At 49.8% G+C, this 25,005-nt stretch overlaps 1 protein-coding gene across 4 annotated transcripts in view; it reads left to right on the top strand.

The window, feature by feature from the left end:
• The window catches only part of triob (trio Rho guanine nucleotide exchange factor b), a 170,566-nt gene that overhangs the window by 82,423 nt on the left and 63,138 nt on the right, over positions 1-25,005 (top strand). For 3 of the 4 annotated variants that reach the window (XM_066683020.1, XM_066683022.1, XM_066683023.1), the window contains 12 exons: positions 496-670; positions 6,418-6,613; positions 11,935-12,101; positions 17,231-17,350; positions 18,142-18,333; positions 19,243-19,392; positions 20,001-20,115; positions 20,930-21,045; positions 22,630-22,752; positions 24,032-24,226; positions 24,461-24,576; positions 24,793-24,859. In XM_066683020.1, coding sequence (XP_066539117.1) covers positions 496-670; positions 6,418-6,613; positions 11,935-12,101; positions 17,231-17,350; positions 18,142-18,333; positions 19,243-19,392; positions 20,001-20,115; positions 20,930-21,045; positions 22,630-22,752; positions 24,032-24,226; positions 24,461-24,576; positions 24,793-24,859 — 1,732 coding nt within the window. The remainder of the gene's footprint in view (positions 1-495; positions 671-6,417; positions 6,614-11,934; positions 12,102-17,230; positions 17,351-18,141; positions 18,334-19,242; positions 19,393-20,000; positions 20,116-20,929; positions 21,046-22,629; positions 22,753-24,031; positions 24,227-24,460; positions 24,577-24,792; positions 24,860-25,005) is intronic. The other variant, XM_066683021.1, reaches the window with a different exon arrangement.

Raw genomic sequence — 25,005 nt, 5'->3', positions numbered from 1 at the left:
TGGGTCAGAACCGGGAGTCCTCGGGCAGCTCTGTAGACCCTTTAGCCTGAGAGTTTCAGTGAAGTGGTCAATGACAGACCTTTACTACCATACAGTGAAATAGCCGTAATGTTTTTCTAGAAAAGCTTCTCACTGTTCCATGTCTGTTATTCCTTCTGTTATCAAGGTGTTAAATGCTGACGGTATGATTATAAATGATTAAATGATTATAAATATCAGTGGCTTGTTCTGAATTTCACTGGGCTGTGTATGTGGACGGGGTTAGCTCCAAATGGATTGCCCAGTGGGGGTTAATAAAGTAGTCTGGGCGGATCTAATCGGTCTTTCACTAAGGTCAATCACCCTATAACAGAGACTACAAGCCCTGAGCGAAGGCACTGTACTGTGGCTGTATTTCAAAGAGGGTGAAGGACCCCTGATGTGCGGTCACTGAAGGCAATGATTGTGTTGAACATTGTTGTGAATTTCAATAACATCCACCATCTTCTCCTGCAGAGACTCAGCCATCTCCAGTAATAAGACCCCACACAACAGCTCCATGGCCCACATCGAGAGCGTCCTGCAGCAGCTGGACGAGGCTCAGGCTCGCATGGAGGAGCTCTTCCAGGAGAGGAAGATCAAACTGGAGCTTTTCCTGCAACTCCGCATCTTCGAGAGGGACGCCATTGATGTGAGTAGACGGTGTTCAAAACCGGCACCTTCACGTGTTACAGAAGGCTGTTTAAAACCTGAGCTGAGCCAAAACAAGGTCCAAAAGGGGAAAGATCACCTTCTGTGAATGTAGACCGAGTTTTTAGTGGTGACTCAAAGGTTTGAGACTAGATCATGAGATTATAGGCTATGGCCACTGTCTACGGCAGCAGCTCTCTCCTCGACTGTGAGAACCTCAACACAAGCTCTGTTCTTTATTTAACCATAAGTCCCACACCATTCAGCCTTTCTTTTACAGAGCTTTCCCAAGGCTCCGAGGTCGTCTGTAGTTCCTGGCCCTGATGTCACCGAATTCTGATCCGTTTAGAAGGATCCTTCGGTTAGTTCCGTTCAGCACGCTCGGAGGAGAACACTAGCTCTGCATACCTGTTATACGTAGCATATCCCCTACAAGGAACAAACGTACACTTGTGGTTTATTTGCTGAGTTTTAAGTCCAGAGTGAAGTGGTTTTATTGTAATTTCAGTTATAAACAATGTGTACAGTTCAGTGTGAATTGAAACAACATTCCTCCAGGAGCTGCATAAAAGAACTAAAGTGCACACTGAACTGAGCATGTGCAACGATGGCATAGCAGTTTATAAAAATATAAATATTAATATAAATATAAAGTTAACCCTTTGTATAACCCCAATTCCAATAAAGTTGGAAAACATAAATAAAAAGAGAATACGATGATTTGCAAATCCTTTTCAACTTATATTCAGTTGAATACACTACAAAGTCAAGATATTTAATGTTCAAATGGATAAACTTTATTGTTTTTTTTGCAAATATTCTCTCATTTTGAAATGGAGGCCTGCAACACGTTCCAAAAGAGTTGGGACAGCGGCAACAAAAGACTGGGAAAGTTAAGGGAATGCTCAAAAAACACCTGTTTGAAACATTCCACAGGTGAACAGTTAATTGGTAACAGGTGAGTGTCATGATTGGGTAAAGGGAGCATCCTCAAAGGGTTCAGTCCTTCACAAGCAAGGATGGGGCTAGGTTCACCACTGAACAACTTCGTGAGCAAATCGTCCAACAGTTTACGAACAGTGTTTCTCAGTGTACATTTGCAAGGAATTTAGGGATTTCATCATCTACAGCCCATAATATCATCAAAAGATTCAGAGAATCTGGAGAAATCTCTGCAAGTAAGCAGCAAGGTCGGAAACCAACCATTGAACGATCCTTCAGGCGGCACTTTATTAAAAACCGACATCATTCTGTAACATATATTACCACATGGGCTCAGGAACACCTCAGAAAACCATTGCCAGTGAACACAGTTCATCGCTCCATCTACAAGTGCAAGTTAAAACTCTACCATGCAAAGCGAACGCCATATATCAACAACACCCAGAAACGCCAGCATCTCTAATGGTATGGGAGTGTGTTAGTGCCCATGACATGGGTAACTTGCACATCTGTGTAGGCACCATTAATCCTGAAAGGTACATACAGGTTTTAGAGCAATGTATGCTGCCATCCAAGCAACGTCTTTTTCAGGGACGTCGCTGCTTATTTCAACTAGTGCGGGTACTAGACTGCACTGGGAAATATCTCTCATTGAAAATGTGTGGCGCATTATAAAGCGGAGACCCCAGACTGCTGAGCAACTGATGTTGTACATCAAGCAAGAATGGGAAAGAATTCCACCTACAAAGCTTTAACAATTAGTGTCCTCAGTTCCCAAACGCTTATTGAGTGTTGTTAAAAGGAAAGGTGATGTAACACAGTGGTAAACACGCCCCTGTCCCAACTCTTTTGGGACGTGTTGCAGGCCTCAAATTCAAAATGACTGACTAAATTATCAGTTTGAACATTAAATATCTTGTCTTTGTAGTGTATTCAACTGAATATAGGTTGAAAACGATTTGCAAATCATCGTATTCTCTTTCTATTTATGTTTTACACAACGTCCCAACTTCATTGGAATTGGGGTTGTAACTGGAAGTGCTTGCACCTTTAAATGATAAAGAGCCGCTCGCTGTTCACCCCGACCCCAAGCGCACAGCAGTGAGGAGCGAGGAGCCGAAGCTCTGGTTTCTCGATTTGATCAGAAGTGTGTTAGCTACGTTGACATTGTGCACCCAAAATGTTCACGTTACATGAAAGCACAGTGCTCAGGGCCAAGTGTGAGCTGAAGAGGTTTAAAGGCCCCTGGTTCTGGCTTTGGAGAACCACTGCGGGGCCGAACGGTTCTGAGCTCTGCGGGTTAGGGCTCCGGTGGCTCGTGATCCAGGACGAATCATCTGACCTCACTGATGTTTTTGTGGCTGAATGCCATCAGATCTTCACAGAAACGCCCCACCGTCTTTTACAAACCCTTCCCAGAGGAGTAGAAGCTGTTGCTGCAGCAAAATGGGGGCAAACTCCATATGAGTCGTCCTCATTTATTCATAGTGCGTTTGTTCATCTTCGGAAACCTGACCTGGAGTCATTTAAATCCCATAAAGGCCTGGGCTCTTTTGAGAGGGAGCGATGGCTCGGATGAAACCCAGCACTCTCTGTGGTGTCGTTTACCTGGACACGCTCATGGGGTCCTCAGGTAAAAGGAGCTCAGCTTTCGCGTGACGAGTGAGAAAGTGTCCCCCCCCGTCTGTAGGCTCGCTGAGGGGATGGAGTCACAGGAAGCATGTGAGCGTGGATAAATGTTTGTAATCGGATTAATGCCCAGAGCCTTTTTCACATTTCAAATTAATAAAAAGAAACGAAGTGAAAGCGATGCCGAAAGCCTAAGCCACTTACTCAGCTGGGTGGAGACTCTGCCGTCAGTCAGAGCGGAGCGGCGCCGGGGCATGCGGACGGGCGTGTGTGTGTGTGTCTGCGTCTGCGTCTGTGTGTGTGTGTGTGTGTGTCTCCCCAAACAGCCCTCAAACACACCCTTGGCACCGTGCTTCCTGACTGCTGCCTCAGTGCACTACGTATCTCTCAGGGACTGTGTGATTTAGGAACTCGTACTTGAAAAAACAGGCGTTAAAAGATGGCTCTTCACATCGATGACTGGACACTTCACGGCTGCAGGGACATGGAGTACGTTTTTCAGGAGTTTAACCTCTAATCTCTGGGCTAGTTATTTAATATTTATCTGTAAATGTTTTATTTTACGAGTTATTCAGTGGCTACATTAGTATTAACCACAAAGAACCGCTGAGTTGTGCTTAAGAGAGTGTGTGTTTATGAGGAACGTACAGGAGCTTCAGGTTTAAAGGGTTAATGGCTTCTGAGAGCTGTGGGATGTTTTTTTTTTTTAAAGCTTCACGTTCTGTGCTCAACAACAGAGGTAATGTTCCAGAGCCCGAGGACAAATGGAGAAGTTTGATGGAGATGCTGTAGCGTGTGATTTAATGACTGTCTGAAGGCTGCCGTCTGAGTGTTTAACATTTGTGTGTGTCACTGTTGATGTTTCATTTGATGCTTGTTATTTATCATTTAAATTTAACATGTAATTACACAGAACCCTGTGTACAGATGTAATATAACATGTTTGTACCTCTGTTAAAGAGGGACCCCACAGCCCTGTTCAGAACGCCCGCGCCTGTACCTTTAAATGATAATCAGCCGCTCGCTGTTCACCCCGACCCCGAGTGCACAGCAGTGAGCTCAGCGCTCTTAATCCTCCACCCTCGTTCTGTCTGTTTTGCTGCATTTAACCTCAACTTTGTGCTCTCACATAAAGGTGGGTACAGCACTGTGATTGGACAGACAGAGAGGAGGGGGCGGGGCAATTCTAAAATCTCTGCTCTTGGCGTGTATGGGTTGGTGGGACCCAGATACAAGCATTGAACAAGTCGGTTTTTCATAGGATGTCCCCTTTAAGCCGTGGTCACACTACATATTTACAGTCTGTGTTGCTGTGTAAGGCAGGGATGGTATATGCATGATGCCAGTTCAGTTAGCATAGCGGCTAACTCACCAAACCATAGCAGAAATACATACATATACAGCCAAATATGTTTAGCGGGTAACCCCACTTCTTGACTGAGGCAGCCGCAAGGCTCAGACCGTGTGCGTCTGTAAGCTACAGTTAGCATTTCCTCCATTTTGGATCTACCGTACTGCCGTACAAAGCCCCGCCCCCTCAGGTCACCGCAGCCAATCATCAGTGTGGAGTGGAGGATGCGATTTCTCAGGCACAAATTCACTTCAAACTGAGCATTATGTTTTTGCTGGTGAAATGTAGATGTCCTGGGCGCCTGCAGCGCAAAATCATACTTTGGGCTAATTTCATAAATATATTAAAATGAATGTGAATTTTATTGTGGAAAGTTTCGCAAACTACAACGTTTTTCCTCCGCTCTACAGTTCTGTCTTAGAAGGAGGGGGGGGTATTTTCTGATACAGACAATCACTGAAACGTATTGCAGAGCAGTATGACGTGGTTGTGAATCATGTTAGTGAACACACACACAAACACACACACACACAGGTTAGCACACACACGCTAGAGGCACAAACACATCCAGAGCTGTTGAGAGTTCAGTGCCTTGCTGAGGGGCACTTCAGCCGTGAATGTTGAGGGAGAGTAAAGCACTTATTCCTTCACCCAGCACCGCGTCCTTTCAGACCCATAGAGTTTAGTTGTCTTCTCCCAGTGGAAGATGGACATAAAGACACTCAGAGATGTAATGCTCCCATTCTCCAGCAGTTGCTGTCCATTTTCTCTGTGTTTTAATCCTGTTTCCAACTGTTCCTCCAGCTGTTGCTTTGTGTTTATCCTCAGTTTGTTTCTGAATCGAGAAAAGAAGGGAAATCTTTGAGTGAGTAGGCGTGTCCAGACGTTTCCCTGGTGATAGGAACAGTGTGGACTTTTATTTGAAGAGATATAAAAGCTGAAAACGTTTGGCACTGGGTCAGCTGGCTGCGTCTTTGTGTGATTCATGCTGCATTTTAGCCTTTTATAACTGCAGTGTTTAGTGCTGAAATCTCTCCTGCGGGACATGGGACATGTTCTGACTGCTCTGTTTCACAGTGTGAGGTTCTGAAAGCTAGAACCTTAACTTATAGAGGCTTTGAGTCCACGCAAAACAACAGCACACTCATAGCAGAGTAATGGTTTATGATGAATGTTATTAATAATAGAATAAAAATTTATTGGAAACTGCTGAGCTTTAACATCATATATCAGTCATATGTTAATAATTTACATTCACTCGTTTACTGTAAGCACTTTATCTACTTCAGGGTCGCGGAGGGCTGGAGTCTCTGGGCACAGGGAGGAACAGAGCGCCAGTGCGCTGCTCATTACAGGGGGTTTATTTCTTTATTTGCCACAAATGATTAAGTTTGTGGTTTTAAACATTAGTTTAATATTTGAATTTGGTGTAAACCACGCTTATGAAGTGTAGGTGTTTGTTGGGTGTAGTCTCATTGACACAGGTGTGGGGAGATGGTGATGTAGTAATGAATAGTGCTGCAGTAGAGCGAGATAATAACTGTTCACTGAAGACACAGGCAGTCAAACACAACTGTACACACACACACACACACACAGACCTTTAAGCAGTATCGCATATAGGATGTGCATAGCATGACCCCCTACACCCCCTCGCCAAATCACTAGATAAACCAATAAGGCAGTTACAGTTCTCCTCCAAGCGTGTTGAGCTGTTCAGTGTTGAGCTGTTGTAGCTCCAAAAGGGGCCATGGATCTGGAACTATGGGTTTAAAAACCCAGGAATGTAAACACAGTCTGACTCCTCTGTTTTCCTTTGTGCGCAGGTCATTTCTGACCTGGAGTCGTGGAATGAGGAGTTGTCTCAGCAGATGGGGGAATTTGACACAGAGGATTTGACTCTGGCGGAGCAGCGTCTACAGCTCCACGCCGATAAGGCTCTGACCATGAACAACCTCAACTTCCACGTCATCCACCAGGGACAGGAGCTGCTGCAGTACGTCACTGAGGTGCAGGCTTCAGGTGAGCGCTCACTAACACTCCCAGTCACAAGGGGGAGGTCTCAGAGGTAATGACGCATGATCAGGACCAATCACAGTCAAGAGGGAGGAGCTAATGACACATGATCAGGACCAATCACAGTCAAGAGGGAGGTCTCAGAGGTAATGACACATGATCAGGACCAATCACAGTCAAGGGGGAGGTCTCAGAGCTAATGACACATGATCAGGACCAATCAAAGCCAACGGGGAGGAGCTAATGACACATGATCAGGACCAATCACAGTCAAGAGGGAGGTCTCAGAGGTAATGACGCATGATCAGGACCAATCACAGTCAAAGGGGAGGAGCTAATGATGCATGATCAGGACCAATCACAGCCAAGGGGGAGGAGCTAATGATGCATGATCAGGACCAATCACAGTCAAGGGGGAGGAGCTAATGACACATGATCAGGACCAATCACAGTCAAGAGGGAGGTCTCAGAGGTAATGACGCATGATCAGGACCAATCACAGTCAAGAGGGAGGACTCTGAGGTAATGACACAGGATTAGGACTAATCACAGTCAAGTGGGAGGAGCTAATGACACATGATCAGGACCAATCACAGTCAAGGAGGAGGAGCGATTGACGCATGATCAGGACCAATCACAGTCAAGGGGGCGGAGCTAATGACACGTGTGTGTGTGTGTGTGTGTGTGTGTGTGTGTGGTATCCTCCGGGTGACTGTCGTTGAGGAGTGTGGTGTGTTCTCCCTGTGTCTGCGTGGGTTTCCTCCGGGTGACTGTCTGTGAGGAGTGTGGTGTGTTCTCTCTGTGTCTGCGTGGGTTTCCTCCGGGTGACTGTCTGTGAGGAGTGTGGTGTGTTCTCCCTGTGTCTGTGTGGGTTTCCTCCGGGTGACTGTCTGTGAGGAGTGTGGTGTGTTCTCCCTGTGTCTGCGTGGGTTTCCTCCGGGTGACTGTCTGTGAGGAGTGTGGTGTGTTCTCCCTGTGTCTGCGTGGGTTTCCTCTGGGTGACTGTCTGTGAGGAGTGTGGTGTGTTCTCTCTGTGTCTGCGTGGGTTTCCTCCGGGTGACTGTCTGTGAGGAGTGTGGCGTGTTCTCCCTGTGTCTGCGTGGGTTTCCTCCGGGTGACTGTCTGTGAGGAGTGTGGCGTGTTCTCCCTGTGTCTGCGTGGGTTTCCTCCGGGTGACTGTCTGTGAGGAGTGTGGTGTGTTCTCTCTGTGTCTGTGTGGGTTTCCTCCGGGTGACTGTCTGTGAGGAGTGTGGTGTGTTCTCCCTGTGTCTGCGTGGGTTTCCTCCGGGTGACTGTCTGTGAGGAGTGTGGCGTGTTCTCCCTGTGTCTGCGTGGGTTTCCTCCGGGTGACTGTCTGTGAGGAGTGTGGTGTGTTCTCCCTGTGTCTGCGTGGGTTTCCTCCAGGTGACTGTCTGTGAGGAGTGTGGTGTGTTCTCCCTGTGTCTGCGTGGGTTTCCTCTGGGTGACTGTCTGTGAGGAGTGCGGTGTGTTCTTCCCGTGTCTGCGTGGGTTTCCTCCAGGTGCTCCGCTTTCCTCCCACAGTGAAACACACACATGTTGGAAGGTGGGGTGACTGCGTGAAACTGTCCACAGGTGTGAGTGTGTGAGTAACTGGGCGAGTGTGTGAGTGAGTGACAGGGTGAATGTGGGAGTGACAGGGTGAGTGTAAGGTGCTCTGTCTAGAGTGTGTTCCTGTCCTGTGCTCAATGATTCTGTGTAGGCTCTGGTCCCACTGTGACCCCAACAGAATAAAGCAGTAACAGAAAATAAATGAATGGATGAATGAATAGGTGAATTTCTGTTGAATACGACGTAGTGAGCTGGAGAACACATGGAGACGAGACTCTAAGCTCAGGGTTGGGTTTGAAGGCTCAGATCCTGGGGAAAGGCAGGAAGAGCCACTGGTGTTGGATGATGTGTCTGAGTCTGCGACACAGTGACTCCTGCAGTAAGCCTCCTCTACGGTCAGTAGATCACGTGCGTGTGTGTGTGTGTGAGAGAGAGAGAGTCCAGGACACAGTAGGCTTAATAGGGGGTGGGGCAGCTGACACTAATGCTACAGGCTGAAGCTCACACAGCGGGGGCAGCTCGGCCAGTTTGCACACGAATGTAATCCCACACACTCGCACTGACCACCAATCTCTGGACATAGACATACACACACACACACACACACACACACTCACATAGACACATGAAATTATCTGCACATGCAGCTGAAGGCAGAGCTGAAACTAGCAGCAGACCTCTGCACACACAGCCACGTCCACAACACTGGAGCACCCTCTGAGCACCATGCAGCTCTGGACAGCGGGGGTCAGATGTGAGTATGTGTGTGTGTGTGTGTGTGTGTGTGTGGTTAGTGACCTCGTCTCCTTGCCTTTAGACATTGTCTTACTCCTGCCATTAAAGGTACAGTAACGTTTATCTTTGTGATGCTACACCATTCAGCCATAACATTATGACCACCTTCTGCCCTCACTGTCCACTCTGTCTCCCACTGTCACCCCTGTGAATGTGGACATCAGAGTGGACAGTAGAATGAGAGAGGGGACAGTGAAGAGACAGTGGAGCTGAGAGAGGGGACAGTGGACTGAGAGAGGGGACAGTGAGTGGACAGTAGAGTGAGAGGGGACAGTGTGGGGACAGTGGAGCTGAGAGAGGGGACAGCGAGGAGACAATGAGGAGTGAGGGGACAGTGGAGCTGAGAGAGGGGACAGTGAGTGGACAGTAGAGTGAGCAAGGGGACAGTGAATGGACAGTAGAGTGAGAAAGGGGACAGTGAAGGGACAGTGGACTGAGAGCGGGGACAGTGAGGAGACAGTAGAGTGAGAGAGGGGACAGTGAAGAGACGGGGAGTGGACAGTAGAGTGAGAGAGGGGACAGTGAAGGGACAGTGGACTGAGAGAGGGGACAGTGAAGAGACTGGGAGTGGACAGTAGAGTGAGAGGGGGCAGTGTGGGGACAGTGAGGAGACAGTGGACTGAGAGAGGAGGCAGTGAGGAGACAGTGGACTGAGAGAGGGGGCAGTGTGGGGACAGTGAGGAGACAGTGGACTGAGAGAGGGGGCAGTGTGGGGACAGTGAGGAGACAGTGGACTGAGAGAGGAGACAGTGGACTGAGAGAGGGGGCAGTGAGGAGACAGTGGACTGAGAGAGGGGGCAGTGTGGGGACAGTGGACTGAGAGGGGGCAGTGTGGGGACAGTGAGGAGACAGTGGACTGAGAGAGGGGGCAGTGTGGGGACAGTGAGGAGACAGTGGACTGAGAGAGGGGACAGTGAGGAGACAGTGGACTGAGAGAGGGGGCAGTGAGGAGACAGTGGACTGAGAGAGGGGACAGTGAAGAGACGGGGAGTGGACAGTAGAGTGAGAGAGGGGACAGTGAGGAGACAGTGGACTGAGAGAGGGGGCAGTGAGGAGACAGTGGACTGAGAGAGGGGGCAGTGAGGAGACAGTGGACTGAGAGAGGGGGCAGTGTGGGGACAGTGAGGAGACAGTGGACTGAGAGAGGGGGCAGTGTGGGGACAGTGAGGAGACAGTGGACTGAGAGAGGGGACAGTGAGGAGACAGTGGACTGAGAGAGGGGGCAGTGAGGAGACAGTGGACTGAGAGAGGGGACAGTGAAGAGACGGGGAGTGGACAGTAGAGTGAGAGAGGGGACAGTGAGGAGACAGTGGACTGAGAGAGGGGGCAGTGAGGAGACAGTAGACTGAGAGAGGGGACAGTGAGGAGACAGTGGACTGAGAGAGGGGGCAGTGAGGAGACAGTGGACTGAGAGAGGGGACAGTGAGGAGACAGTGGACTGAGAGAGGGGGCAGTGAGGAGACAGTGGACTGAGAGAGGGGGCAGTGTGGGGACAGTGAGGAGACAGTGGACTGAGAGAGGGGGCAGTGTGGGGACAGTGAGGAGACAGTGGACTGAGAGAGGGGACAGTGAGGAGACAGTGGACTGAGAGAGGGGGCAGTGTGGGGACAGTGAAGGGACAGTGGACTGAGAGAGGGGACAGTGTGGGGACAGTGAGGAGACAGTGGACTGAGAGAGGGGGCAGTGAGGAGACAGTGGACTGAGAGAGGGGGCAGTGAGGAGACAGTGGACTGAGAGAGGGGGCAGTGAGGGGACAGTGGAGCTGAGAGAGGGGACAGTGAGGAGACAGTGGACTGAGAGAGGGGGCAGTGAGGAGACAGTGGACTGAGAGAGGGGGCAGTGAGGAGACAGTGGACTGAGAGAGGGGGCAGTGAGGAGACAGTGGACTGAGAGAGGGGGCAGTGTGGGGACAGTGAGGAGACAGTGGACTGAGAGAGGGGACAGTGAGGAGACAGTGGACTGAGAGAGGGGGCAGTGTGGGGACAGTGAAGGGACAGTGGACTGAGAGAGGGGACAGTGTGGGGACAGTGAGGAGACAGTGGACTGAGAGAGGGGGCAGTGAGGAGACAGTGGACTGAGAGAGGGGGCAGTGAGGAGACAGTGGACTGAGAGAGGGGGCAGTGAGGGGTCGTCCTGCTGCGTGTGCTGTACAATCTGAGTCCTGCTGAATCCTTTGCAAGCGAAGTTTGCCTCAGAGAAGAGCTGGAAAGCAGCTGGAGCATTTGGAGAGGGGCGGGGCTCCGGGCAGCGGGATGGTCTTATCGCAGTAGCCGTCCCGGTCGCATGGACATTACCGTAGCACAGTGGACAGGAGATGAGACACACCAGTGACATGTAGAGTCTGAGACAGCTGCACGAACCGCAGAGAAGGAGAACAGACCAACAGGGTCCGACAGGCGCAGAGTGACCCAACAGCCATGACCGAGGGCATTCAGCAATCCTCCGGTGTCCTGTCAGTGCGGCACCATCGGCAGACGGCTGCATGCGCAGACCGCTACGACTACACTCAACACCTGCCAACCAGTGGCCCGACATTTTCTGAACGCCAGCTCCGGCCCGCTGTTCCAACAGGACAACGCTGGTCCTCCACACACTACTACCGTCTCCTCTTGAAGACCCAGGACCGTGCCATGGCCGGCCATGTCCCCAGAACTGTCCCAGAAGGAAACATGCAAAATCTGCAGGAACCATGTGAGGATATTCAAGCTGCATGGGGTAGATTATCCCAGGACACCTTTAGGAACGTCTCCAACTGAAGGCCCCGACGCCACACTGAGAGACACTACTCCTGTGTGTAGCTCAATAAATATTACAGTGTAGAAGTTGAATAATGTATTACTTCTGGTTCCCTTTATCTTCCTCCTGTTGTTTTGAGGAACAGTGCACCGCACGCGTATCTGTGTCACTGTGCAGAGATTTAGTTCTTCTTTATAATTGTAAGGTGTAATTCCATCTCTCTCCAGGTGTGGAGCTGTTGTGTGACCGGGATGTAGACATGGCCACTCGAGTGCAGGACCTTCTGGACTTCCTTCATGAGAAACAGCAGGAGCTGGACGCCGCCGCGGAGCAACACCGCCGTCACCTGGAGCAGTGCGTGCAGCTGCGCCACCTACAGGCCGAGGTCAAACAGGTAATTGGCCCAAGTACACATCTCTTTCCCTTAACCAGGGCAGTGCACACACACAGATATCCTGATGTGGGGGACCCTCAGGGCGAGGGGTTCAGTTTTGACTGATGACTGAGTGAGTGTAGGAGGGTGTGAGTGTATCGTTAGTGACAGAGTGCTGCCCACCTTTCTTTCAGAGCTTTAGATTTCATTATCGATAACAGAACAGTGTACCGTTTGTAGAGATATTAATTCTGCCTCACATCGCAGGTCTCCACACGTTGTGAGTGCTAAATAAATCCAGAAATCCAGAGAGAGAAGATACACCTCTGTCTCTGCGCAGGAAACACGTGCAGTTGTAAATAATGTAGTGAGTGTAACGCAGACGGCTGCGAGGGGCTGAAAGGGGGAGTGAGGGGCAGAAAAGTGGCAGCACAGAGGAATTTACTGACAGGGCCCACGGGTCATACTCTGTGACACACACACACACACACACACACACACACACCTGCTTTAGAGATGACACTCAGACTCTGCGAAAGCCCAAAACTATGTGTCATTTACACAATAACACACCACCTGTTTTCACCTGCGCAAAGATAAGCACACCTGAGAACACTCATTTACACACACACACACACTCACACACACACTCTGCCCTGAAGGCCTTTCCCTCGTGTGATCTCATGTTGGCCTTGTGTTAGTATTTTTTGTGATTCTTAGTTTAGACTTAGGTTACAACAGATCAGACTTTGTCAGTGTACAGTCACAGTGTGTGAGACTGGATATTTCACAGCTCCTTTTCTGTGGCCAGTCCACACTCTACATCAGGGTTTTATGGGTCACAGAGAAAATTGATAATAGTTAAATAACTAACAAGCACATAAACACAAAAGGACCGCCCCCTGGTGGACGTTTTTTTTTATTACGCTGCGACCAGGCTGCTGTTCTAACTTTAGGGTGAATTTCTTATTTCCCCCCTCTCTCTTGTTTTGGTGTGTCCTCTTCCCCCTTCGGAGCCGAGTTACAGGGTGTAGTGGTTATCATATGTTTTAACTAATATTTTTTACAGCTTTCAGACCTTGATAGTGTAGTACACCACACTGTTTTACACAATATTTATTCATTCATTGTCTGTAAGCATTTATCCAGTTCAGGGTTGTGGTGGGTCCAGAGCCTGCCCGGAATCATTGGGTGCAAGGCAGGAACACACCCTGGAGGGGGCGCCAGTAACACATTCACTCACACACTCACCAATCCATCTACCAACGTTTGTTTTTGGATCGTGGGAGGAAACCGGAGCACCCGGAGGAAACCCACGCGAACACAGAGAGAACACACCACACTCCTCACAGACAGTCACCCGGAGGAAACCCACGCAGACACAGGGAGAACACACCACACTCCTCACAGACAGTCACCTGGAGGAAACCCACGCAGACAAAGGGAGAACACACCACACTCCTCACAGACAGTCACCCGGAAGAAACCCACGCAGACACAGGGAGAACACACCACACTCCTCACAGACAGTCACCCGGAGGAAACCCACGCAGACACAGGGAGAACACACCACACTCCTCACAGACAGTCACCCGGAGTGGGACTCAAACCCACAACCTCCAGGACCCTGGAGCTGTGACAGAGACACTACCTGCTGCACCCCTATATATATATATATATATATAATACGGCCCTTTAAAAATCAGCCTTTGCCCTCCATCAACGCCGCATCAGTCCAAATAATTAAATAAATAACTGAACAAAAAAATAAATAAATGGCACAGTCGAAGCGAGATTAGCGGCCGGCCGGTCCTCCTGCCCTACTTTCCTTTCCCAATTTGATGCTGCAGGATTGCTCCAGTTTCCCCATCGGCCTCAGGATCACGGCTTTATCTTTCCTCACGTCAGGCCACGTAACACACTCCGCGTTCAGACTGGTGACTACGTCTGACCCGGTGAAGCAGAAGGACATCAGTAATTCATTCTAAACACATTCTCATTTGCTCAAGGTTTTTCTTCCAGTGTGTCCTCTGTTCATTCTCAGTCTGACTGTGGTTCAGTGTGGATCAGTGGCTTCTAATGAGCTTCAGCAGTTCCCGTCTTTTTATTAATGAACTTCTCTAATCCAAATACCATAACTCACCTTGTCGTGGTGTTATAAGCCCACATTAAATGTATTAAATTACATGTCACGGCCGCTGAGTCGAACAAAGCTCCTGCTCTTTAATATTCAGCAGCGGTTTGGGCTGCGTTCTGCTGCTGCGAGTCAGTGGTGAGTAATTCCCACGCGTCGCTCATTAACGCTGCCTCTTGCGGTCACCTCTGTTGCGTAAGTGTGAGAGTTACACAGTGTAAACAGGTAGATGTAATCTGATGCAGCTCGAGTGAAGTGTGGGATCGTTTAATTTCTCATTATCTTTATTAGCATCATATTAGTTTTCCATAACCTCAGACTCCAGACCGGTCATGGCTATTACACGGCTGTTTTTGTTCTGTTGGTGGTGAGAGTGAGGGCGGCACGTGGTGCTGCAGGAGGTGTCGCTCCCACAGCTTGAGGTTGTGGGTTCAGACCCCAGCTCAGTTCCCTGAACTCCGGTGATCCCTGTGATCCGGTTGCTCCCTGGGTCCAGTCACATGTTGGGAAATGGAGAGGGAGCTAAACAGTGTCTTCAGTAACTGCTTCACCCTGATCAGGGGCTGGGTGGCTTCGGAGACCAAACCGAACACGCTCACCCAGTCACACTCACTCTCACCCAGACACTCACACGCTCACCCAGACATTCACACACTCACCCAGTCACTCACACGCTCACTCAGACACTCCCACGCTCACCCAGACACTCCCACGCTCACCCAGTCACTCACACGCTCACCCAGACACTCACACGCTCACCCAGTCACTCCCACGCTCACTCAGACACTCACACGCTCACCCAGACACTCACACGCTCACCCAGTCACTCCCACGCTCACCCAGTCGCTCACACGCTCACCCAGTCATTCACACGCTCACCCAGACACTCACACGCTCACCCAGTCACTCACACACTCACCCAGTCACTCCCACGCTCACCCAGACACTCACACGCTCACCCAGTCACTCCCACGCTCACCCAGTCATTCACACGCTCACCCAGACACTCACACGCTCACCCAGTCACTCCCACGCTCACTCAGACACTCACACGCTCACCCAGACACTCACACGCTCACCCAGTCACTCCCACGCTCACCCAGTCGCTCACACGCTCACCCAGTCATTCACACACTCACCCAGACACTCACACGCTCACCCAGACACTCACACGCTCACTCAGTCACTCACACGCTCACCCAGTCACTCCCACGCTCACTCAGACACTCACACGCTCACCCAGACACTCACACGCTCACCCAGTCGCTCACAAGCTCACCCAGTCATTCACACGCTCACCCAGGCACTCACACACTCAACCAGTCACTCACACACTCACCCAGATATTCAAACACTCAACCAGTCACTCACACACTCACCCAATTACTCAAACACTCACCCAGGCACTCACACACTCACCCAGGCACTCACACACTCACCCAGTCATTCACAAACTCACACGCTCACCCAGACACTCACACGCTCACCCAATCATTCACACGCTCACCCAGTCACTCACACACTCACCCAGTCACACACTCACCCAGTCACTCAAACACTCAACCAGTCACTCACACACTCACCCAGATATTCACACGCTCACCCAGACACTCACACGCTCACTCAGTCACTCCCACGCTCACCCAGTCATTCACACGCTCACCCAGACACTCACACGCTCACCCAGTCACTCCCACGCTCACTCAGACACTCACACGCTCACTCAGACACTCACACGCTCACCCAGACACTCACACGCTCACCCAGTCGCTCACAAGCTCACCCAGTCATTCACACGCTCACCCAGACACTCACACGCTCACCCAGTCACTCACACGCTCACCCAGTCATTCACACGCTCACCCAGACACTCACACGCTCACCCAGTCGCTCACACGCTCACCCAGTCATTCACACGCTCACCCAGGCACTCACACACTCAACCAGTCACTCACACACTCACCCAGATATTCAAACACTCAACCAGTCACTCACACACTCACCCAATTACTCAAACACTCACCCAGGCACTCACACACTCACCCAGGCACTCACACACTCACCCAGTCATTCACAAACTCACACGCTCACCCAGACACTCACACGCTCACCCAATCATTCACACGCTCACCCAGTCACTCACACACTCACCCAGTCACACACTCACCCAGTCACTCAAACACTCAACCAGTCACTCACACACTCACCCAGATATTCAAACACTCAACCAGTCACTCACACACTCACCCAGATATTCAAACACTCAACCAGTCACTCACACACTCACCCAATTACTCAAACACTCACCCAGGCACTCACACACTTACCCAGTCACTCACACACTCACCCAGTCACACACTTACCCAGTCACTCACACACTCACCCAGTCACTCACACACTCACCCAGTCACTCACACCGCACCCAGACACTCACACACGCACCCATTCACTAAGGAACACCAGGTCTTACTCATCTCATGACTCCACTGTTAGGAAGAGAAGGGACCCATGGGAGAATCACAATATAAAACCTCTAATAATATTAGCAAACTATTTATAAACAGAAGGGTCCTGTCTGTCGCAGCTAACACAGCGCCCCACAGTGGCGTTAGCGTCAGAGAGTCGGGAGCTTTTTCTGCTTAAGACTTGAGAGACTCACAGTTACAGATGTAAGGATTAAAGAGAATGTCTATGGCGTCACATCAGTGTCAAATGCAGGGGGCGCAAAAACACTAGGTGGAAAATATAAAGCTGTACGTTTTAGCATTTCACCATAACTCACCTTGTCTTGTTCTGTAATTTTTGTGTATTTGTTTCTGTGATGTGAGTGTATTTGGCTCTGTGATGTGTGTATGTGTTTGTGTGTGGTTGTGTGATGTGTGTGTGAGTGTATGTGGTTGTATGATGTGTGTGTGGCTCTGTGATGTGTGTGTATTTGGTTCTGTGATGTGTGTGTGTGTGTGCGTGTGATGTGTGTGTGTGTGTGTTCTGTAATATGTGTGTGTGTGTGTTTCAGGTGCTGGGCTGGATCCGGAATGGAGAGTCAATGCTGAACGCAGGCCTGATCACAGCCAGCTCACTGCAGGAGGCCGAACAGCTTCAGAGAGAACATGAGCAGTTCCAGCACGCCATTGAGGTACTGTACACACACACACACACACACACACACACACACACACACACACACACACACACAACTCCAGCTGACACAGTCCATAGACTACTGTATAATACACAATGATCAGCCATAACATTAAAACCACCACCTCATTTCTACCCTCACTGTCCACTCCGTCACTCTGTAGTTCTACACTTACACACTGGAGTCCACCTGTTGTTCTGCATACTTTACCACTCCCTATTTATTCTTTTACCCCCTGTTTCCAGTGCTCAGGACCCCCACAGAGCAGGTGTGATGTCATTCTCAGCGCTGCAGTGACACTGACGTGGTGGTGGTGTGTTAGTGTGTGTTGTGCTCACAGGATGCTCTCGACTGGATGTTTTTAGTTGGCGGAGTGTTCTTAGTCCAGCAGTGACACTGAGTGGTTTAAAATCTCTAACAGCACTGCTGTGTCTGATCCACAGCGCTGAGGATGATCCGCCACCCAAATCATACCTGCTCTGTGGGGGTCCTGTGGGGGGTCCTATGAGCTTTGAAATAAATGGGGCTAACAAAGTATGCAGAGCCACAGTTGCGCAAACTGACAGTGATTGTAGAAACATGGAGGTCCTGTAATGCTTTTGCTGATCCATCCTGTAGGTAATGCTTTGTTTTGCTGTGTGTGAGTGACCCTGACCTCGCTGTGGAGGAGGACGGGACTCGGAGCTGTTCGGTGATTTCCCTGCTCTGATTCACCAACTAATCCTGCTTTCCCTTTCCTTTTCCCTTTCACTTTCACTGTGTCTCTCCTCCGTCCCTCCGTGCAGAAGACTCATCAGAGTGCCCTGCAGGTGCAGCAGAAAGCCGAGGCTCTGTTGCAGGCGAATCATTACGACATGGATATGATCCGGGACTGTGCGGAGAAGGTGGCGTCTCACTGGCAGCAGCTCATGCTGAAGATGGAGGACAGACTCAAGCTGGTCAACGCCTCAGTGGCTTTCTACAAAACCTCAGAACAGGTGAGAGCTCACAGAGCATGATTAACGTCATAAAGAGCGCCTCCTTGTGGTATTTCAGTCGCTTTCACCTGAACGTTTGGTACTGCACTCTGCCGTCTTGAATGAACAGTGCTGTTTGGTCACAATGGTGGTTTGAGCTCACCCAGAGATGTCCTTTGGTTAGTTTGGAGGCATCTGTGTGCTTAAAGGTTAGAGAAGCGAGTTCAGGGATGAAGAATGGTTCAGGTTCGATCCCCTTCACCAGCAGGAAATAAAAGAACACAGGAAGTGAAGGAACAGAGCTTTCTCCTCAACATTCACAGCAGAGTTCATTCATTCATTCATTATCTGTAACCCTTATCCAATTCAGGGTCGCGGTGGGTCCAGAGCCTACCTGGAATCATTGGGCGCAAGAAGGGAATACACACTGTAGGGGGCGCCAGTCCTTCACAAGGCAACACACACATTCACTCTGTCACTCACACCTACGGACACTTTTGAGTCACCAATTCACCTACCAACGTGTGTTTTTGGACTGTGGGAGGAAACCGGAGCACCCGGAGGAAACCCACGCAGACACAGGGAGAACACACCACACTCCTCACAGACAGTCACCCGGAGGAAACCCTCGCAGACACAGGGAGAACACACCACACTCCTCACAGACAGTCACCCGGAGGAAACCCACGCAGACACAGGGAGAACACACCACACTCCTCACAGACAGTCACCCGGAGGAAACCCACGCAGACACAGGGAGAACACACCACACTCCTCACAGACAGTCACCCAGAGCGGGAATCAAACCCACAACATCCAGGTCCCTGGAGCTGTGTGACTGCGCCACTACCTGCTGCGCCACCGTGCCGCCCCACAGCGTTTTTTTTTTGTTTGTTTGTTTCTTTAAATATGTGTGTGTGTGTGTTGCAGGTGTGCAGTGTGTTGGAGAGCCTGGAGCAGGAGTATAAGAGAGAGGAGGACTGGTGTGGGGGCAGTGACAAACTTGGACCAAACTCAGAGAGTGACCACGTCACGCCGATGATCAGTAAACACCTGGAACAGAAGGAGGCGTTCCTCAAGGTACTGTCACTATTTTTATTAATGTCTTAAAGAGACTGTTAATGTTTTTAATAACAATGTTAATAAAGGACAAAGCTGTACAGTACATGTGTACGTTAACGTGTGGATTCACGCAGTCAGTTTTCTGTGTGCTGCCTAACTCCGAAAACACGAGATAAAACAAGATGTTCTGATTCTGCTCCACTTCTGACGTCAACTGCAGAGACTTTAGAATGGCCCCGCCCCCTCATCTGAGTCTGTCCAATCACAGTGCTGGACCTGTGTTTATGTGAGTGCACAAAGGAGAGGTTAAACGCAGCAAAACAGACACAACGAGCGCGGAGAAATAAGAGCACTGAGTAAAAACGGAGAAAATGAGAACAGAGAAGAAAGAGAACAGCGAAAACGGCTAAAAAAACAGAGCTTCTGCTCCTCGCTCCTCACTGCTGTGCGCTCGGGGGCGGGGTGAACAGCGAGTGGCTCATTATCATTTAAACAGGGCTGTTTACACAGGGAACACTGCTGTAGGGCTTGTGGGGTTTGGACCAAAGCAGGTCACAGATGTTTCAAGTCCCACAGTGGGGTGTGTTTGTGCCTGAAAGTTATAACCCTCTGTTGTTTTCTTTTAGGCGTGCACATTAGCGAGACGAAATGCGGATGTCTTCCTGAAGTATCTGCACAGAAACAGTGTGAACATGCCCGGCATGCTCGCTCAGATCAAGGCTCCAGAACAGCAAGTCAAGAGTGAGCACTTTCTCACACACACACACACACACTTAAACTGGGACACAGCAATAGCATCCGACTCAAGAGCCCTTTGGAAACTGGCCAATGAGCTGCAAATGCTAGTCGTCTTTAGCATCTGTATTAACGTCTCAAATTAACGTGGAAAAGAGATGTGACCGGCACGCTAAAGGACCAATCATAGTCTGGTATTTCTGTCGACTCATGGGCCGAGCATCTGTGGCTAACAGCTCAGTCACACGAGTATTACCTGTAAATCACCAAAACATGAAAAGCTTGAATTATCCCTGAAGGGTTTGCTGTAAAACACTGTCTGTCACGAGCAGTGATAAGTTGCAGACGTCCGTGTTGGTCGTCTCAGTTCCTCGGCAGTGAGTCACCCCCAGGTACAACACAGTGCCCCCTGCCTCGAGAGGGTTGGGGTGAACATGTGCTTCAGACTGACCCACCGCTTCTTTTCAAACTGCAGCGAACAGTTTAATAAACCGAAGAGAATGCAAACTGCCCAGATTTGTCACATCAGCTCAGAGAGATCTGTTTGCACCGTGAGCAGACCTACCCTCCCAGAGAGTGAGGCCATCTGTGCTCTCCAGGGCTCCCCTTGGATGGCTGAGGCTTCACCGGGTCATGAACCACGGTCTTCTGAAGCTAGGGCCAAAGCTTAGTCTCCTGCAGCATCCTGGCGTTCATGATATTTAATATATTAGAATTTAAATAAGACAGAAAGAATACAGTACTGAGAACCTGTGTTATTGGCTCTCTCTCTCTCTCTCTCTCTCTCTCTCTCTCTCTGTGTGTGTGTGTGTGTGTGTAGATATCCTGAATGAGCTGCTGCAGCGAGAGAACCGAGTTCTACATTTCTGGACCATGAGGAAGAGGAGGCTTGACCAGTGCCAGCAGTATGTGGTGTTTGAACGCAGCGCTAAACAGGTCAGCAGCACCACGCCCACCTTCCCCTCTGCCGTCCAATCAGAAGGTCTTTATTGTCTTTCTTCACTATAAAACCGGTCCACTGTGCACCACACGGCAGCAGCACATTTGTAACAGAGATGCGCTACAGTGTAGAGCACAGAAAAAAGCCCAGGGCCCAGTGTGGTTTCCGTGTGCAGTGTGAGCTGCAGTGTGGTTTCCGCTGGAGCAGCCTGCGATGGTTAGGGTTTGTTTTGAAGCAGCTTCAGCCCACAGTGTGTGTCCCTGACACTGTCTCCACGCTGCCGTTATAACGCCCCGCTGTCTCTCTCAGGGTCAGTGACCCCTGCGCATGCTGAGATTGTAGTGTGAGGGTCACCTTTTTAACTGCTGTGCGCTCAGGGTCAGGGTGAACAGCGAGTGGCTCATTAGGATTTAAAGAAACAGGCGCTTCATGACAACTGATACAAACACAAACAAACTCCATTTCTCTCTGTGTGTGTGTGTGTGTGTGCGCGCAGCTCCAGGTGGAGGCTGCAGTGGTGCAGAGGTAGTGTTGTGTGTATCTGAGTGTGTGTGTGTGTGTGCAGCTCCAGGTGGAGGCTGCAGTGGTGCGGAGGTAGTGTTGTGTGTATCTGAGTGTGTGTGTGTGTGTGTGTGCAGCTCCAGGTGGAGGCTGCAGTGGTGCGGAGGGAGTGTTGTGTGTATCTGAGTGTGTGTGTGTGTGCAGCTCCAGGTGGAGGCTGCAGTGGTGCGGAGGTAGTGTTGTGTGTATCTGAGTGTGTGTGTGTGTGCAGCTCCAGGTGGAGGCTGCAGTGGTGCGGAGGGAGTGTTGTGTGTGTGTGTGTGTGTGTGTGTGTGTGTGCAGCTCCAGGTGGAGGCTGCAGTGGTGCGGAGGGAGTGTTGTGTGTGTGTGTGTGTGCAGCTCCAGGTGGAGGCTGCAGTGGTGCGGAGGGAGTGTGTATTTGCTGTAAGAGTTCACGCAGTGGGAAATGTCCAACATGAGAATCATCTACAATTACTGCCCTGTTGTTAAAGCCGGGGTAATTAAAGCGCAGGGCCCGGGGTGTTTACGTGGTTAGAGCTGCAGTCTGCTCCAGACATTCATTTAGAAACAGAACTAAAACAGACCTCTTCCTCCCAGCCCTCACCAGCCTGGCATCGCCTGTGTGAGTGTGAAGAGCTCTTACTCCCTCTAGTGGAGACACGCACACACACACACACACACATCAGCCATAACATTATGACCACCTCCTTGCTTGCATGGTCACTGTGTTTCTACACGTCTGCTCTAACAGAGGTGTTCATGAAGTCATAGCTGTATATTTGTAAGCAAGGCACAGCATTTGTTTCAGCCACTGACAGGTAAATTGAATAAATCTAACGTCTGTTTACAGCGCCCCCTGTTGAATGTGTGGTGTATATCTGGCAGTGGGTGAAAGGCCAGTTCTCGGAGTTGATGTTGGGGCAGGAGGTTATGATGGTTATAATGTTGTGGCTGGACTCGAGGACTCAGGTCTGTGGGGTGTTCCCGGTGCGTGGTGGTTATTGTGTGTTTTGAGATTTATTCCCTGTTATTAACGCTGTTGTTCTGTCTGTGCTCAGGCTCTGGAGTGGATCCATGACACAGGAGAGTTCTACCTCTCTACACACACCTCCACGGGCTCCAGCATCCACCACACACAGGAGCTGCTGAAGGAGCACGAGGAGTTCCAGATCACAGCAAAGGTGTCTCTCTCTCTCTCTCTCTCTCTCTCTCTCTCTCTCTCTTTCTTTCTATCTCTCTCTCTTTCTATATCTCCTTCTATCTCTCTCTCTCTCTCTTTCTATCTCTCTCTTTATCTCTCTCATTCTCTCTATCTGTCTCTTTCTCTCTCTCTATCTCTCTTTCTCTCTCCTTCTATCTCTCGCTTTCTATCTTTCTTTCTCTCTCTCTTTCTATATCTCCTTCTATCTCTCTCTCTCTCTCTCTCTCTATCTATCTCTCTTTCTCTCTCCTTCTATCTCTCGCTTTCTATCTTTCTTTCTCTCTCTTTCTATCTCTCCTTCTATCTCTCTCTCTCTCTCTCTTTCTATATCTCTCTCTCTTTTTCTCTATCTCTCTTTCTATCTTTTTCTCTATCTTTCTATCTCTCCTATCTCTCTCTTTCTCTCTCTTTTTCTCTCTCTCTCTTTCTATCTCTCTCTCTATCTGTCTCTTTCTCTCTCTCTGTCTCTCTCTCTATTTCTCTCTCTCTCCCTCTCTCTTTCTATCTCTCCTTCTATCCCTCTATCTTTCTTTCTCTCTTTCTCTCTCTCTCTCTCTCTCTCTCTCTCTCTCTCTCTCTCTAGCTTTGAGATCATTTTTTCAGTTTAAGGTGAGGAACAGGTTGGTGATGTCACGGCTGAGACCGTGAATATCGTGTGCAGAAAGTGTTCACTGTTTCCTGGAGGGAGGCACTGTGAAGGAAACACCGTCCTCAGCCTCCTGTGTGACACTGACACTCCTTACTCCTACACCCCACACCCAGCTGATAACATGACTCCTTTTCCTTAAGCGAAGGAGTGCCTCACATCCTGAGGATCCAGCTCGCGAAAACTCCAGAGACAGCAGTCCTCTCACCGTGTTTGAACCGCGTTTGTTCAGTTGTTTGAGCATCAGTGTGATGAGTGTGTGCGCTCTGGTTCTGCAGAACTCAAACACTCCCTCTCTTAAGGGCAAGGCCTCCCTCTTCCTCCTGGTTGAGGGGTTCCTCTCCAGTTTCCTCTGGATCTGTGGTTCCTCCATGATAGTGTTGTTTAACAGATTGTTTTCAGTGTGAATAACATCCATTTCTGAGTTTTATCTTGGATCGCTAGTTCACCTCTAAAATTAGCAAGTGTTTTTGGAAGATTAGCCTGTTGTGCTCTTGAGGATCAGTCGTCTGACAAAGCTATAATCTGTCTGTGTGTCAGGTCAGTAATGTATAATTTACATCACTGGGAAAACTCTCTCTCTCTCTCTCTCTTTCCTTCTCTTTCTCCACAGCAAACCAAAGAGCGGGTGAAGCTCCTGATCCAGTTGGCGGACGGTTTTTGTGAGAAGGGCCACGCCCACGCCTGCGAGATCAAGAAATGGGTCACCTCCGTGGACAAGCGCTACCGGGACTTCTCTCTCCGTATGGAGAAGTACCGCTCCAGCCTGGAGAAAGCACTCGGCATCTCGTCCGACTCCAACAAGGTGGTGAGTGCGTGTGCGTGTGTGTGTGTGTGTGTGTGTGTGCACTTGTCTCGGTTCTTGTATACACTCGTGAAGAGGTTCTGTGCTTGAGCTGCTGTGTGGGGCCCAAGTGCAGGCCCTAAGTCCGAGTGGTTAATGGTGTGAGCAGGTTTTTCCAGCTGTTGTTGTTCAGAAGAACAGAAGAGTTCAGCTTTTCTGACCCTTTAATGACTTCATTTTTATGCTGTTGTTGTGCAGAGCAAAGATTTGCAGCTGGACATCATCTCGGCCAGCGCCCCCGGAGCAGAGGTCAAACTCCGAGACGCCAACCATGAGCTCAACGAGGAGAAGCGCAGATCCGCCCGCAGAAAAGAGTACGTCCTCTTCCCCCTACCACCAGCAAACCAGTAGCGGGCAGTTCCCAGAATACATTGCCTACTGTATCCTCTCACAGACGGTCTTCCAATTATGGACACATATAATTTTCATTTTTCACCCGTTCGCTGAGCCGGATCCGACCGCGCCAGTTTAACTTCCCTGACGGCCATTTTAAAGAAAGCTCTGTGATGTGTGCTTGTGTCCCTGTGCAGGTTCATAATGGCTGAGCTGATTCAGACGGAGAAGGCGTATGTGAGGGACCTGCGAGAGTGTCTGGACGTGAGTATGACCACGGGACTGGGTTCGTTACTGAAGTCTTTCAGAGTGGGTTGTGATATATTTGTCAATGATTATAAAGAGTGATACAAATATTCCTTGTTCAGTGCATGTTCACATTAGTGTGTGAATCCGGGACCCACCAACCC

The sequence above is a fragment of the Hoplias malabaricus genome, chromosome 10 (genome assembly GCF_029633855.1).
Source record: "Hoplias malabaricus isolate fHopMal1 chromosome 10, fHopMal1.hap1, whole genome shotgun sequence".
NCBI classification, from domain to species: domain Eukaryota; kingdom Metazoa; phylum Chordata; class Actinopteri; order Characiformes; family Erythrinidae; genus Hoplias; species Hoplias malabaricus.
The sequence above is the reverse complement of the archived record's forward strand: the minus strand, read 5'-3'. Positions and strand labels throughout refer to the sequence as shown.